This window comes from Schistocerca nitens, chromosome 2 (genome assembly GCF_023898315.1).
Source record: "Schistocerca nitens isolate TAMUIC-IGC-003100 chromosome 2, iqSchNite1.1, whole genome shotgun sequence".
Lineage (NCBI taxonomy): Eukaryota > Metazoa > Arthropoda > Insecta > Orthoptera > Acrididae > Schistocerca > Schistocerca nitens.
In genome coordinates, this window is record NC_064615.1 from 140,531,756 (window position 1) to 140,549,099 (window position 17,344).

General features: G+C 42.8%; 1 protein-coding gene across 2 annotated transcripts in view; it reads left to right on the forward strand.

The window, feature by feature from the left end:
• LOC126235841 (DNA polymerase alpha catalytic subunit) overlaps positions 1 to 17,344 on the forward strand; it is a 330,143-nt gene that overhangs the window by 294,776 nt on the left and 18,023 nt on the right. For both annotated transcript variants that reach the window (XM_049944704.1, XM_049944705.1), the window contains one exon: positions 7,221 to 7,337. In XM_049944704.1, coding sequence (XP_049800661.1) covers positions 7,221 to 7,337 — 117 coding nt within the window. The remainder of the gene's footprint in view (positions 1 to 7,220; positions 7,338 to 17,344) is intronic.

Below are 17,344 nucleotides of genomic sequence, written 5' to 3' on the forward strand. Positions count from 1 at the left end.
GTTTGTTGACGATGTTGTAATGTACGGTAAGGTATCGAAGTTGAGTGACTGTAGGAGGATACAAGATCAAGATGATGTAGACAAAATTTCTAGATGGTATGATTAATGGCACCTAGCTCTAAATGTAGAAAAGTGTTAAGTTAATGCAGATGAGTAGCAAGAGGGATAAAAAAAAGAAAAAACACAAGCAGCAGCCAACCTGTGATGTTTGATGTTAAGTTACAGCGTCCATAGTGACCTGCTTGACACACTCACTTTGTGTAAATATCTGAGCATAACATTGCACAGTGATGTGAAATGGAACAAGTATGTGAGGATTACGGTAGGGAAGATGAATGGTCAACTTTGGTTTATTGACAGAACTATAGGAAAGTGTGGTTCATCTGTAAAGGAGACTGCTAGGGTGGTCTTTTCTTGAGTACTGCTTGATTGTTTGGGATCTGTACCAGTTCGGTTTGAAGGAAGACATTGAACAAATTCAGAGAGTAGCTGCTATATTTGTTACTGATAGGCTGAACAACACGCAAGTCTTACAGAGATGCTTCAGGAACTGAAATGGGTATCCCAGGAGGGAATATGACGTTCTTTTTGAGGAACATTATTGAGAAAAATTTAAGAGACCCAGTATTTGAAGCTGACTACAGCATGTAGACTAGCAGCTAGTGGATGAAGCTGCTAGATACAGAAAAAGCCAGTTTGTCCACATGGGATCATTGGTTGTTGTGGAGTATGTCTGTGTCAGTAGTAGTCAGAAGACAGTATGCTGCTAAACTTGAATTTGAGTAATCAAAATATCCAAGGGTGTACTGCCTGTCTACAGTGTCCAACGGGCACAATATTTCGGCGATCATACATGTCACCATCATCAAGTGAACTGACGGACTGAGCTCCTGTGAACGTGCCGGTACGGAGATCCGTACGCTATGGCTGCTCAGGGGGAACTGGGTTTGGTTGCGGCGGCGGCCAATTTAAATACCCTCCGCCTGCGGCGCACTCCCTCTGCCGCCAGCACCCCGCGCCACAGTCACACGGTGGAACAGATTGCGACGGCGTCTGAGATGACGTCGGTGTGATGGCTCCGTCCGCTGTGGTCGTCACAACTATACGTTTGCTCAATTTACTCTTGATTAACCCAATCGCTGGTTCCCAAGCCTTGCTAAGATTATAGCCACAGTCGCGGTTTATGAGGTCGTCATTGGTGCGAATTTCGATGGCCTCTCTAACAACGCTGTCCCAGTATCTCGACGTCTGTACCACAATCCTCGTGCGTTCATACTCCATAGCGTGATTTTCCGACAAACAATGTTCAGTGACCGCTGACTTGCTCGGATACATCAGTCGAGTGTGCCTCTGGTGTTCACGGCATCGATCCTCGACGGTACGCATCGTCTGACCAATATACAACTTGCCACATTGACACGGAATCTGGTACACGCCGGCCTTCCTCAAACCGAGGTCATCTTTGGCGCTCCCCACCAGTGCACGAGTTTTATTCGGAGGACAAAACACAGTTCCGACCCGGTGTTTCTTCAAAATGCCTGCGATTTTCCCCGAGAGTGCGCCTGTATATGGAATAAACGCAGTGCCTACCTCCTCCCTCATGATTTCATCCATCTCCACAGGTTGTAGTGTAGTGGTTGGGCGGAGAGCACGTTGAATCTGCCATTCTGAGTACCCATTTGTTCGAAATACAGTTCTCAGATGTTCCAATTCCTGGGGTAGACTCTCTGCGTCAGAGATAGTGCGCGCCCTATGTACTAGAGTTTTAAGTACCCCATTCCTCTGTGAAGGGTGGTGGCAGCTGTCTGCGTGCAAATACAGATCAGTGTGCGTTGTTTTCCGATACACTCCATGACCTAGGGTGCCGTCAGCCCTTCTCTTGACCAAGACATCAAGGAAAGGTAATTTACCCTCTGTTTCAGTCTCCATAGTGAATTTGATGTTGGGGTGTATGGAGTTTAGATGTGTAAAGAAGTCAAGGAGTTTATCCATACCATGTGGCCAGATGACGAACGTGTCGTCCACATCACGGAAAAAGCAAGTAGGTTTCCATTCGGATGACGACAGGACTGTACAGTGCCGAGCCTAGGGTGTCATTTGTGTACTGTCGGACCCCTTTGGCCCCGTCAGTCTGCAAACAAAGCTTAATTCTGCATTGTACTGTTGGAAACTTTAAAATGAACAAGAGGTGATACCTAACCGAGTGTAAACATCCATCAGTTTTTAGTGTTCTCCCTGAATTCATTAAAATCACTACCCAAGTCCATTTTCACAAATCGAACATTTAAACTGACTCTCCAATCAAACTATTTTGCTGTCGTCAATAGAAAGCAGTACAAAACACTTTTTCACTCACCACTTTACGATGCTGATGCTGGACATTGACCAGTGATGTCACTAGTTGTCACGGGCTCTCTTCTGACACCATTGGCTGCCTCCATTGCTGAGTGTGCAGCACAGCAGAATGCCATGCCAGGAGCCCAGGTTTGATTTCTGGCTGGGTTGGAGATTTTCTGTGCTTGGGAACTGGATTTTGTGTTGTCTTCATCATCATTGATATGCAAGTTACCGAAGTGGCATCAACTAAAAAAGACTTACATCAGGTGACTGGTTTACCCTATAGGAGGCACTAGCCACACACACATTTCATTATTGTTATGGGTAGCTGTGCCAAACCCGATTAATTGGCAGGATGGACATCTCTTCACTCAGGATGCAGGACAATGGATTGCGTAACGCAAACATCTCTTTGTCTGTGGAATCAGTGGAATTCAAATGGAAAAATGCATTTTTCATTTAGCAATACAGTGGTTGAAGGTGGCATCTCAGAGGTGTGCATTGACTCCACGCAGGAGTCTGCCTAAGCGAAGTACAAAATGATGTGTTTGGCTGTTGAGGGCACATAGTCACTACCCAGACAAGCAGCCTCTGCCAAGTAGCAGCATCAGCGGCCTTGAGAATGCAACACGAGAGTAGCAACAAGTGTTTCTTCAGCAGCAGGATGCTTGTCTGCCAGACAGCCAGTGGTTCTGGCAGTGGGTCAGTTGCAATGCTAGCTGGAGTGCAGACCCCAAACCCAAGACCCCTTGGAGATGTACACAGATGTGAAGTGACCTTATAAGAGCATTCTAAGCAACAACAGGCTCCTAGATACACATAAAACAAGAAACACGTAATTTAGTATAACGTAAAAGAGAAGCTTCTCATTTCACAATGGCAGCAGCTATTCAGTCACTTGAACACCACAAAAATTTCTAGGTTGAAAAGAATCCGGACTACTGTGAACACAGCTTGACGGTCAGTGACAAGCGAGAATTATATGGCCAAAGTGGACTACAATCACTGCGAGTTTAAACAGTATAAATTTTATGTCCAAACGGATCACAGTTAAAACGGTGTCTGAAAATCACAATCATCAACGTCTGTGAATCAGTGGATACAAAGTCCTGACACCTGCTCCCTTATAGGCTAAAGTTGGTGAGCGTTGCTAATAACAGATGGCTGACGCCTCGTAGAAGGCTTCGAAAGTGATCGTGTCCAGGATGGTGCGTCTGCTTCAGCTGACTTCGCTGTGGCCATGTGACGGCCTAAACAAAGTGTCTGTGGAGTAATATGACATTGCAGACGCAAGAAGTGCTGTGATCATCGCGCCACCTAGTGGCAATGTGGTTGCTGGCGGATGGGGAAGCAGGTGCTGCTAGCCACAGTGGCCTACCTTGTTATAATGGTGGACTACGTGTTCCGATACGGCAAGACCAGATGAAGTTACCTCGTACGTGTCACCTCATAGTGGCTGCAGCATAAGTACCAGAATCATCAGATCTAGCAGCAACATGTAGACCAGCAGCTAACGGATAAAGTGAAGCCTGTTGAGCTAGATGGGTCCATTGGCTCTCGTAAAGTATGTGTTGGTGTTGGCAGTAGCCAGAGGCAGGGTACTGCTAGCTACGAGTGTTGAATATTTTAGCCACTCTGGCCGGCTCTGTTTTTATCACCACCTTTAGTAATGTAGGGGAATAAGGCAGTGCAGCATCACGGCATGGCATGACATGACATAATTTAGCTTGTCACTACAGTGGATTGGTGCCTTGCACCATGCCGCCTGAGAAATTTTCCAGCCCTAGTAACAATATTTCACAGACAGCTTGTTTACCCCCTTGTCACAGGTTCTGAAACCTGCTTGGAAGAGTGTTTCTACAGCAGCTCAAGTAAAGTGCCTGACAAAAAAGTGAAGCCTCCAGAAGAAATGATCAGATGTCAATGGAACTTTGTACAAATACACACCATTGGCAGGTGTGTAAATTATTAGACTTTTAATTCTTTGTGACAAATAGAATGGCCGCCAATGTGCATTAGTATTGTTCATATATAGTATTGTTACCATTCTTAGTAGGGTATATAAGTGGCACAAATTATCATCAAATGTTGAGTGATCACTGTGCATGACACAGAGGTTCCTCACATTCATGTGATAATTTATCATCACCAGACAGAGTTTGAAAGGACCCCTGTTATGGGCTGTCCATATGTCCAGATAGTCAGATTGAGAAATACCCGGAGTTGTGGGGCATTCAGATATGACAGTGGCCCGGTGGTCGACTGCGTGGGAAGGTTAGGGCAGGCATACTCATCAGGGTTCCAGGAAACCGCATCTGACCACCACAAGGAGAATCCACATGGAGAAGCACATTGTAATCCCTTCAGATCTGCACTTGCCATCTGACAACAAGCAATGGTCTCCCTGCAACATTCCATGTCATGATGTAGCAGTGGTTAGAAACTAACATCAACTGGACTAGGGAATTTCCATCCACGTGTAGGTTGCTGTTAACACAATGCAAATGGCTGAATATGAAATGTTGCAGTGACCAGGAAGCGTGGACTGCTGATGAATGGCATTGCATTGTGTGCAGTGATGAATTCTGCACTACCCCGGATCACCAGTGAGGATGATGGTGAACTGGGAAGAGGTCCCCTCCTCCTAATGTTTTGGATAGGCACAGCAGTGTTACCCTGGCATCATGATGTAGGAAGCCATCAGGTATGACTTCAGATCGTAGCTGTTTGCAGTTGAGGGACCTCTTGATGGCACAGTGGTACATCTTGAGCATCCTGCGTCCTCATATGTTACCTATAAAATGATGGAAATTCCTGGATGGAGCAGTATGAAAATACAGGAAGGTAACCACTCACCCATAGTGAATCTATTTGTGGATCACTGAAACACACAGCAGAAAATGGCATTCACACTAACTTCCAAGCACTGGCTCTTTTTCTAGTAATACCATACACATTCACATGCACAGACAGCCAAATACACAATCCTGTGGCCAGGGCAAGACTAATTATTGATACTTGGTGATTGGAATCAATTGCCTGAGCTGATAGAGATAGGGAGGGTGTAGGCAAGGATGCAAGGAGGGGTAGTGGAAAAGAGGCAGGTCTCTGGGCAGATGACTTCGTGGCTGTGCAACAAGATGAAAAGAGTACGGAGGGCACAACAAAAAGAGATGTAAGGAGAGGGAGAGGGGGTGAATCTGAGAGCAGAAAAGATTGAGGGGAAGGGAAGGAAAAAAAGATAAAGAGGGAGAAAGGGAGGGGGGAGAGAAGGGAGTGTGGTTAAGGAGGAGGGAGAGGGATGATGATGATGATGATGATAGGTTTGTGGGGCACTCAGTTGTGCGATCATTAGTGCCCGTACAAATTCCCAATTGTTACACAGTCCAATCTAGCCACTTCACTAATGATGCTGATGATGATGCTGCTGCTGCTGATGATGATGAAATGATGAGGACAGCACAAACACCAAGTCCGCGGGCGGATAAAATCCCCAACCTGGCCGGGAATCGAACCCTGGGACCCCATGATCCAGAGGCAGCAACGCTAGCTGCTACACCATGAGCTGCGGACATAGGTAGAGGTATGATACCTGCATGGGGGGTTATGGAACATGGTAGTACATAATCTGGATGGAGGAGGAGTGGTGTGGACACAGGAGATTAGGAAAAGACAAAAGTGAGACATTGGGAACAGATTAGCGGAGGTATAGGCCGAGGGGGGGGGACTGTGAGAATGCAGGATGTGTTAAAAAGACAATTCCCATCTGTGTAGTTCAGAGAAACTTTTCTGAAGTGGGTTTCCAGGTGCCCTGCCTAGTGAAGCAAAGTGAGTTTTCAGATGGGGTTGCAGCATATTTAGCAATTGGATTGTTGTCAAGTTTGCAGTTTGCCATAGGCCATTCATGCCAGGATCGATCACAAGGGAACAATACAAAGGATGCAGGATTGGGAGAGGAGTGGAGTAAGGATGGACAAGGATATTCTGTAGGTTGGGTGGGTGGTGGAACACTACTTTGGGGGACATGTGTAGGATATGAGTCCTGATCATTACGCAGAGCACTTGGATACTTCAAGCACAAGTTTCTCTGAACTGTGCCTGTGTGAACTGTCTCTTCACCCCATACTGCACTCTCGCAATCCCCTTGGCCTAATTCAATAGTGCCATTTTTCTACAGGACAATGCTCATCCACATATGGCACATGTCCCTGTTTACATGATATTATACTCGTTTTTCTATCAGGATCCTCAGATTTGTCGCCGATCAAACGTTTGTAACCAGCTCAGACATCGACTCCACAGTTATGAGCCAGGTACCCTCAGGAGAGGATACAACGGCTTTGACACCCTTCCCAAATGAATTAGTGCATGCATCCAGGCCAGAGAAGGTGTGATGTCAGACTGATATGTGAGCTCGTTCTGTTAAATTCTTTGTAAATTCATCTTGGTTTTCTTAATCATTGAAATAACATCCCGTACCTTCTTAACTTATGAAATTTCATTTCGTTTCCTTCTCCTCTTCTGGGTGCTTCATTTTTTTCTCTGGCTGCGTAGATAAAAACTTAAACAGCAGCATTAGAAATAGAAAGGCCAACCGTAGTAGTTGAAAAAGACTTCAATTGCAAGGACATAGTTTTTTGTGTTAAAAACTAAACAGGGAATTGGAGACAAGCATAAATGCAGAAATTGAGCAGAAGATTCACTTTGAATCACAAACGGGGGAGCAAAATGCAAAGTAAGGTAATACTTCCAGATATTTGGCTCCTAATGATCCTCTTTTTGATGGGTATGTATTTGTTAATGTAACATTTGTATTATTTTTTATTTTATATTTCATTTTATTATATCCTCATTATAAATACTGTTGTTAATTTGTTTCCTAGAACTGGCTCGTGTGTGAAGATCCTGCGTGCACAAATCGCACTCGCAGGCTGCCACTGTGGTTTGGCCGTGGCTACCCAGTGTGTAACTTGTGTGGCAAAGGACTGATGTATCGTGAGGTGAGTGTGTAAAATGTGATGCTACCATGTGTACCAATCCATAGATATAAGTAATAGAATTAATGTTGTTAGACACAAACAAATGTTCAAATGTTTTGTAATATTTCAGCTGTAAAAGATTTATTTAAATAATGAAATGTGTGAATGCCCCTGTTTAATATTCAGTACTGGAATTGGGAGCTGACAATATTTGACACACATTCATCCATAGATGCACATCTGGAATAGGGCTGACACAAACAGTTTCATCTGCTTTTCATATCTTTTATATAAATTCTTCTCAGGAGAAAAATATGGTTTTATATAAATCCATCTTAGGAGTAAAACAGGGATACAAAGTTAATGAATGTGAACATGTGCTGTAAAGAATGAAAAACCACTAGATGCTGACTAGAATAGAAAGAGGATGCAGGGCAAGAGAGACAAGTTAGTGCTATGTTTGTCTGATCTCCCTGTCTCATATACTCTTAAAATTAAATGTGATATAAAAGAGCTGAAAGGAATACTGCAAATGAGCGGTGTTTTGGATTAATTCCTTGCAATGAAAGGTCTTGTGGATGCCAGGCAGATCCTTAATATTGCCCTTCCAGAGTGTTATTCAAATCTGGTGGCGATGGACAAATGACTCAATATCAGCTATGAAATACACCACAACCAGAGGATGTACATATAGGAGACACAAGAACAAGGATGGTGTCATTCAGGTGAACCAGATTAATATTCAGCTGACTGGCATGTTACAGAAAGTGATACATATCACTGTCAAACAAACCAGAAGTGAAGAATCAGATGTACAGATGGAAGGGATTCCTGTTGAAACTAACCCAAACTTTACATATCTAACTATGACAGGCACTCCCCCCCCCCCCCAAACCCCCATCGCCACCCCCCCCCCTCCCCATGAACCATGGGCCTTGCCGTACATGCGAACACAGCGGAGGGGTATCTGTTGAGAGGCCAGACAAACGTGTGGTTCCTGAAGAGGGGCAGCAGCCTTTTCAGTAGTTGCAGGGGCAACAGTCTGGATGATTGACTGATATGGCCTTGTAACACTAACCAAAACGACCTTGCTGTGCTGGTACTGCAAATGGCTGAAAGCAAGGGGAAGTTACAGCCGTAATTTTTCCCTAGGGCATGCAGCTTTACTGTATGGATAAATGATGATGGTGTCCTCTTGGGTAAAATATTCCGGATCTTCGGGCGGGGACTACTCAGGAGGACTTCGTGATCAGGAGAAAGAAAACTGGCGTTCTGCGGATTGGAGCGTGGAATGTCAGATCCCTTAAACAGGCAGGTAGGTTAGAAAGTTTAAAAAGGGAAATGGATAGGTTAAAGTTAGATATAGTGGTAATTAGTGAAGTTCGGTGGCAGGAGGAACAAGACTTTTGGTCAGGTGAAATACAAAATCAAATAGGGGTAAATGCAGGAGTAGGTTTAATAATGAATAAAAAAAGTAGGAGTGCGGGTAAACTACTACAAACAGCATAGTGAACGCATTATTGTGGCCAAGATAGACACGAAGCCCATGCCTACTACAGTAGTACAAGTTTATATGCCAACTAGCTCTGCAGATGATGAAGAAATTGATGAAATATATGATGAGATAAAAGAAATTATTCAGGTAGTGAAGGGAGACGAAAATTTAATAGTCATGGGTGGCTGGAATACGAGAGTAGGAAAAGGGAGAGAAGGAAACGTAGTAGGTGGGGGTAAGAAATGAAAGAGGAAGCCATCTGGTAGAATTTTGCACAGAGCATAACTTAATCATTGGTTCAAGAATCATAAAAGAAGGTTGTATACATGGAATAATCCTGGAGATATTAGAAGGTATCAGATAAGTTATATAATGGTAAGACAGAGATTTAGGAACCATGTTTTAAATTGTAAGACATTTCCAGTGACAGATGTGGACTCTGACCGCAATCTATTGGTTATGAAGAAACTGCAAAAAGGTGGGAATTTAAGGAGATGGGACCTGGATAAACTGACTAAACCAGAGGTTGTACAGAGTTTCAGGGAGAGCATACGGGAACAATTGACAGGAATGGGGGAAGAAATACAGTAGAAGAAGAATGGGTAGCTCAGAGGGATGGAGTAGTGAAGGCAGCAGAGGATCAAGTAGGTAAAAAGACGAGGGCTAGTATAAATCCTTGGGTAACAGAAGAAATATTGAATTTAATTGATGAAAAGGAGAAAATATAAAAACGCAGTAAATGAAGCAGGCAAAAAGGAATACAAACGTCTCAAAAATGAGATCGACAAGAAGTGCAAAATGGCTAAGCAGGGATGGCTAGAGGACAAATGTAAGGATGTAGAGGCTTATCTCACTAGGGGTAAGATAGATACTGCCTACAGGAAAATTAAAGAGACCTTTGGAGATAAGAGAACCACTTGTATGAATATCAAGAGCTCAGATGGAAACCCAGTTCTAAGCAAAGAAGGGAAAGCAGAAAGGTGGAAGGAGTATATAGAGGGTCTATACAAGGGCGATGTACTTGAGGACAATATTATGGAAATGGAAGAGGATGTAGATGAAGATGAAATGGGAGATACGATACTGCATGAAGAGTTTGACAGAGCACTGAAAGACCTGAGTCGAAACAAGGCCCCGGGAGTAGACAACATCCCATTAGAACTACTGACAGCCTTGGGAGTACCAGTCCTGACAAAACTCTACTATCTGGTGAGCAAGATGTATGAGACAGGCAAAATACCCTCAGACTTCAAGAAGAATATAAAAATTCCAATCCCAAAGAAAGCAGATGTTGACAGATGTGAAAATTACCGAACTATCAGTTTAATAAGTCACAGTTGCAAAATACTAACACGATTTCTTTACAGGCGAATGGAAATACTGGTAAAAGCTGACCTCGGGGAATATCAGTTCGGATTACATAGAAATGTTGGAACACGTGAGGCAATACTGACTCTACAACTTATCTTAGAAGAAAGATTAAGGAAAGGCAAACATACATTTCTAGCATTTGTAGACTTAGAGAAAGCTTTTGACAATGTTGACTGGAGTACTCTCTTTCAAATTCCAAAGGTGGCAGGGGTAAAATACAGGGAGTGAAAGGCTATTTACAATTTGTACAGAAACCAGATGGCAGTTATAAGAGTCGAGGGGCACGAAAGGGATGCAGTGGTTGGGTAGGCAGTGATACAGGGTTGTAGCCTCTCGCCGATGTTATTCAATCTGTATATTGAGCAAGCAGTAAAGGAAACAAAAGAAAAATTCGGAGTGGGTATTAAAATCCATGGAGAAGAAATAAAAACTTTGAGTTTCCCTGATGACATTGTAATTCTGTCAGAGACAGCAAAGGCCTTGGAAGAGGAGTTGAATTGAATGGACATTGTCTTGAAAGGAGGATATAAGATGAAGATCAACAAAAGCAAAATGAGGATAATGGAATGTAATCGAATGAAGTCGGGGGATGCTCAAGGAATTAGATCAGGAAATGAGACACTTAAAGTAGTAAAGGAGTTTTGCTATTTGGGGAGCAAACTAACTGATGATGGTTGAAGTAGAGAGGATATAAAATGTTGACCATCAATGGCAAGGAAAGCATTTCTGAAGAAGAGAAATTTGTTAACATCGAGTATAGATTTAAGTGTCAGGAAGTCGTTTCTGAAAGTATTTGTATGGAGTGTAGCCATGTATGGAAGTGAAACATGGACAATAAATAGTTTGGACAAGAAGAGAATAGAAGCTTTTGAAATGTGGTGCTACAGAATAAAGCTGAAGATTAGATCGGTAGATCACGTAACTAATGAGGAGGTATTGAATAGAATTGGGGAGAAGAGGAGTATGTGGCACAACTTGACAAAAAGAAGGGACCGGTTAGTAGGACATGTTCTGAGGCATCAGGGGATCACAAATTTAGCATTAGTGGGCAGTGTGGAGGGTAAAAATCGTAGAGGGAGACCAAGAGATGAATACACTAAGCAGATTCAGAAGGATGTAGGTTGCAGTAAGTACTGGGAGATGAAGCAGCTTGCACAGGATAGAATAGCATGGAGAGCTGCATCAAACCAGTCTCAGGACTAAAGACCACAACAACAACAACAACAACAACGACAGGCGCCTATTCTTCATACAGTATAATCCAGTAGCTTCGGATTCGTTGGCATCCAAATCACATGAAATCAGTGATTAGAATGCTTGAGCATTGGATAAAGGCAGACCATACTTTATCCTTTGTACCAAGAACATCACATGTAATAATACAGATAATGGACCATTCATAATTATTGTTGAAAGTACTTAAAAATAGAATTGGTAAACTCACACATACGTAACATGGATATCACAGTATACCAAAGTGAAATCAGTAAACCAGTCTAAACGTCCTCCCTTCTCCCCCCCTCCCCACCACAAATTGTCCTATTATCCTCATCCCAATAGGGAGATAGATAAAAGGAAAAATAAAACCTCAGTGGTAAGATTTCTTCCATTGTGCACAGAATGTGGAATAGTGCAAATGCATCAGATTACTTTTCTGTCAGCAAGCTCGTGAACCAGTTGCCATAGACACTGTAGCTAATCTCACCACACAGCCCCCTTTCTGATTCCTTGCTTATGGATTTAAATGCCTACCATATTTTAAGCTGCCTGGTGGCACTTGAATAAATTTTTCAAGGGCTATGTGATCATTTGGAGTTTCAGTGTCTTGTAGTTAACACTTGTAGATTTGCTGTAAGTCTTTCCTCCACCACTGATCAAAGGCAGGAAGCATAACAGCTCAGTGGTAGATGATCGCTGATTTGCACTACAGTTAGGCTTAGTGCTGTACTACCGACTCCCTGTATTTGAACATAAACACAATGTCTTGGATCACCGACATCTCACTACTGCATACAGATTACGTGCCTATCTTGATGAATAAAAAATTTCGAGTAATTATCATACAACATTTGTGTCTGATTTGCAAAAAACCTTATTTCAGTATCTTGAATCATTTATGAGATTTGACAGTTGTTACGAGCATGATTCGCCATGTGCAAGTATGTGAATGGGCATGTTGCGAGTGACTGTTATTCAGATATAAAACCCAATAACTAGAGAATGAAATGAGATATCCTTCTGATCTCAATTTTAAATAACATTTCAATATCTTATCTGCATATCGTTCACTGCAGTGTGTGACCTAAAATAAACCATATGCAATGTTTACGCAGTGAGTTTTTATTTTTGCAAAATCTTGAACATTTCACACAGTGTTTTATTCAATATGATGCAGCATGTTAACTATGGCATTTAACGAAAAGAAGTTCAGTTCTTTATTGAGTGAAGATATCCGAAGTAAGATGTGCAAAAATCAAATTTTTTCACCTGATAGTTTTCTGAATATCGGATAAGTATTTCATATTGGTGGGAACGACGTTTCTCAGTACAGGCACCAGCATTTGATGAGCAGTGCACGGAATGCAAAGAGCTTGTCTGTATCAACGAAAGGGCACAACTATACACTCATGCCAAAGGCTTCAGGATGGCGTAAAAGATAAACTGTTTCTTGCAACTCTGATATATGGACGAGGCAGTGAGCTCTGCGCAGGTTTTTGATATCCCAATCAACCATGTGTACTTATTAAGTAATAATTGTGTGATACAAAATTCTGGTTTAGATTGTAAGATCGTAGCTAGACTGTCAATGCTGTTAACAATCCAGTGTATGTTTGCTCCCAAAAACTGCGTGAGAATGTAGCACTTCAGACTCACTTGCTTACGAACTTGGGAAGCAAATGACACATTTTCATATGGATAGATACAGATGAGTAGAAAGGAATATTTTATTTTGTGCTACTTTTCAGACCTATTAGAAAGAGACTTGGCAAAATCAGATTGAAATGGCTTCAGTATGTATCCGCAGGATAAATGAGAAGCCTGTTGCAACTTGATTATATAGAATGTGTTTTTGGGGCAAAATTTTAAAAGTTAGCATGTTTGGCGCTACATTATCCTTGACATTCAAAGATAATATTGCAACATGTTGAATTCTTCACATGTTGTTGTTGTGGTCTTCAGTCCTGAGACTGGTTTGATGCAGCTCTCCATGTTACTCTATCCTGTGCAAGCTTCTTCATCTCCCAGTACCTACTGCAACCTACATCCTTCTGAATCTGCTTAGTTTATTCATTTCTTGGTCTCCCCCTACGATTTTTACCCTCAACGCTGCCCTCCAATACTAAATTGGTGATCCCTTGATGCCTCAGAACATGTCCTACCAACCGATCCCTTCTTCTGGTCAAGTTGTGCCACAAACTCCTCTTCTCCCCAATCCTATTCATTACCTCCTCATTAGTTATGTGATCTACCCATCTAATCTTCAGCATTCTTCTGTAGCACCACATTTCGAAAGCTTCTATTCTCTTCTTGTCCAAACTATTTACCGTCCATGTTTCACTTCCATACATGGCTACACTCCATACAAATACTTTCAGAAACGACTTCCTGACACTTAAATCTATACTAGATGTTAACAAATTTATCTTCTTCTTACTACTTTAAGTGTCTCATTTCCTAATCTAATACCCTCAACATCACCCGACTTCATTCGACTACATTCCATTATCCTCATTTTGCTTTTGTTGATGTTCATCTTATATCCTCCCTTCAAGACACCATCCATTCCGTTCAACTGCTCTTCCAAGTCCTTTGCTGTCTCTGACAGAATTACAATGTCATCGGCGAACCTCAAAGTTTTTATTTCTTCTCCATGGATTTTAATACCTTCTCCGAATTTTTCTTTTGTTTCCTTTATTGCTTGCTCAATATACAGATTGAATAACATCGGGGAGAGGCTACAACCCTGTCTTACTCCCTTCCCAACCACTGCTTTCCTTTCATGCCCCTCGACTCTTATAACTGCCATCTGGTTTCTGTACAAATTGTAAATAGCCTTTCGCTCCCTGTATTTTACCCCTGCCACCTTTAGAATTTGAAAGAGAGTATTCCAGTCAACATTGTCAAAAGCTTTCTCTAAGTCTACAAATGCTAGAAACGTAGGTTTGCCTTTCCTTAATCTTTCTTCTAAGATAAGTCGTAAGGTCAGTATTGCCTCACGTGTTCCAGTATTTCTACGGAATCCAAACTGATCTTCCCCGAGGTTGGCTTCTATTAGTTTTTCCATTCGTCTGTAAAGAATTCGTGTTAGTATTTTGCAGCTGTGGCTTATTAAACTGATTGTTCGGTAATTCTCACATCTGTCAACACCTGCTTTCTTTGGGATTGGAATTATTATATTCTTCTTGAAGTCTGAGGGTATTTCGCCTGTTTCATACATCTTGCTCACCAGATGGTAGAGTTTTGTCAGGACTGGCTTTCCCAAGGCTGTCAGTAGTTCCAATGGAATGTTGTCTACTCCGGGGGCCTTGTTTCGACTCAGGTCTTTCAGTGCTCTGTCAAACTCTTCATGCAGTATCTTATCTCCCATTTCATCTTCATCTACATCCTCTTCCATTTCATAATATTGTCCTCAAGTACACTGCCCTTGTATAGACCCTCTATATACTCCTTCCACCTTTCTGCTTTCCCTTCTTTGCTTAGAACTGGGTTTACATCTGAGCTCTTGATATTCATACAAGTGGTTCTCTTATCTCCAAAGGTCTCTTTAATTTTCCTGTAGGCAGTATCTATCTTACCCCTAGTGAGATAAGCCTCTACATCCTTACATTTGTCCCCTAGCCATCCCTGCTTAGCCATTTTGCACTTCCTGTTGATCTCATTTTTGAGACGTTTGTATTCCTTTTTGCCTGCTTCATTTACTGCATTTTTATATTTTCTCCTTTCATCAATTAAATTCAATATTTCTTCTGTTACCCAAGGATTTATACTAGCCCTCGTCTTTTTACCTACTTGATTCTCTGCTGCCTTCACTACTTCATCCCTCAAAGCTACCCATTCTTCTTCTACTGTATTTCTTCCCCCATTCCTGTCAATTGTTCCCTTAAGCTCTCCCTGAAACTCTGTACAACCTCTGGTTTAGTCAGTTTATCCAGGTCCCATCTCCTTAAATTCCCACCTTTTTGCAGTTTCTTCAGTTTTAATCTACAGTTCATAACCAATAGATTGTGGTCAGAGTCCACATCTGCCCCTGGAAATGTCTTAAAATTTAAAACCTGGTTCCTAAATCTCTGTCTTACCATTATATAATCTATCTGATACCTTCTAGTATCTCCAGGATTCTTCCATGTATACAACCTTCTTTTATGATTCTTGAACCAAGTATTAGCTATGACTAAGTTATGCTCTGTGCAAAATTCTACCAGACGGCTTCCTCTTTCATTTCTTAGCCCCAATCCATATTCACCTACTACGTTGTCTTTTCTCCCTTTTCCTACACTCGAATTCCAGTCACCCATGACTATTAAATTTTCGTCTCCCTTCACTATCAGAATAATTTCTTTTATTTCATCATACATTTCTTCAATTTCTTCATCATCTGCAGAGCTAGTTGGCATATAAACTTGTACTATTGTAGTAGTTGTGGGCTTCGTATCTATCTTGGCCACAATAATGCGTTCACTAAGCTGTTTGTAGTAGCTTACCCGCGTTCCTATTTTCCTATTCATTATTAAACCTACTCCTGCATTACCCCTATTTGACTTTGTGTTTATAACCCTGTAGTCACGTGACCAGAAGTCTTGTTCCTCCTGCCACCGAACTTCACTAATTCCCACTATATCTAACTTTAACCTATCCATTTCCCTTTTCAAATTTTTTAACCTATCTGCCCGATTAAGAGACCTGACATTCCACGCTCCGATCCGTAGAACGGCAGTTTTCTTTCTCCTGATAACGACATCCTCTTGAGTAGTCCCCGCCCGGAGATCCGAATGGGGGACTATTTTACCTCCGGAATATTTTACCCAAGAGGACGCCATCATCATTTAATCATACAGTAAAGCTGCATGCCCTCGGGAAAAGTTACGGCCGTAGTTTCCCCTTGCTTTCAGCCGTTCGCAGTACCAGCACAGCAAGGCCGTTTTGGTTATTGTTACAAGGCCAGATCAGTCAATCATCCAGACTGTTGCCCTTGCAACTACTGAAAAGGCTGCTGCCACTCTTCAGGAACCACACGTTTGTCTGGCCTCTCAACAGATACCCCTCCGTTGTGGTTGTACCTACGGTACGGCTATCTGTATCGCTGAGGCACGCAAGCCTCCCCACCAACGGCAAGGTGCATGGTTCATGGGGGGGGGGGGGGAGGGGGGGGGGATTCTTCGCATACAAGTATAAAAAAATAAAATTGTAAACCTCATGTAGCAGTGTGGTAAATTGATCCGTTTACCACACCTGCTACACGAGATTTAAACTTAAGTGCTTATGAGGGCTGTACAAAAAGTAAGGTGACTTTTCAAATTGCACAGCAACGTACATTCGATTGTTGACTTTTTTTTTTTTCTTTTCTTAAATGTTGGTACAGTTGTCCCAAACATACACTCCTGGAAATGGAAAAAAGAACACATTGGCACCGGTGTGTCAGACCCACCATACTTGCTCCGGACACTGCGAGAGGGCTGTACAAGCAATGATCACACACACGGCACAGCGGACACACCAGGAACCGTGGTGTTGGCCGTCGAATGGCGCTAGCTGCGCAGCATTTGTGCACCGCCGCCGTCAGTGTCAGCCAGTTTGCCGTGGCATACGGAGCTCCATCGCAGTCTTTAACACTGGTAGCATGCCGCGACAGCGTGGACGTGAACCGTATGTGCAGTTGACGGACTTTGAGCGAGGGCGTATAGTGGGCATGCGGGAGGCCGGGTGGACGTACCGCCGAATTGCTCATCACGTGGGGCGTGAGGTCTTCACAGTACATCGATGTTGTCGCCAGTGGTCGGTGGAAGGTGCACGTGCCCGTCGACCTGGGACCGGACCGCAGCGACGCACGGATGCACGCCAAGACCGTAGGATCCTACGCAGTGCCGTAGGGGACCGCACCGCCACTTCCCAGCAAATTAGGGACACTGTTGCTCCTGGGGTATCGACGAGGACCATTCGCAAC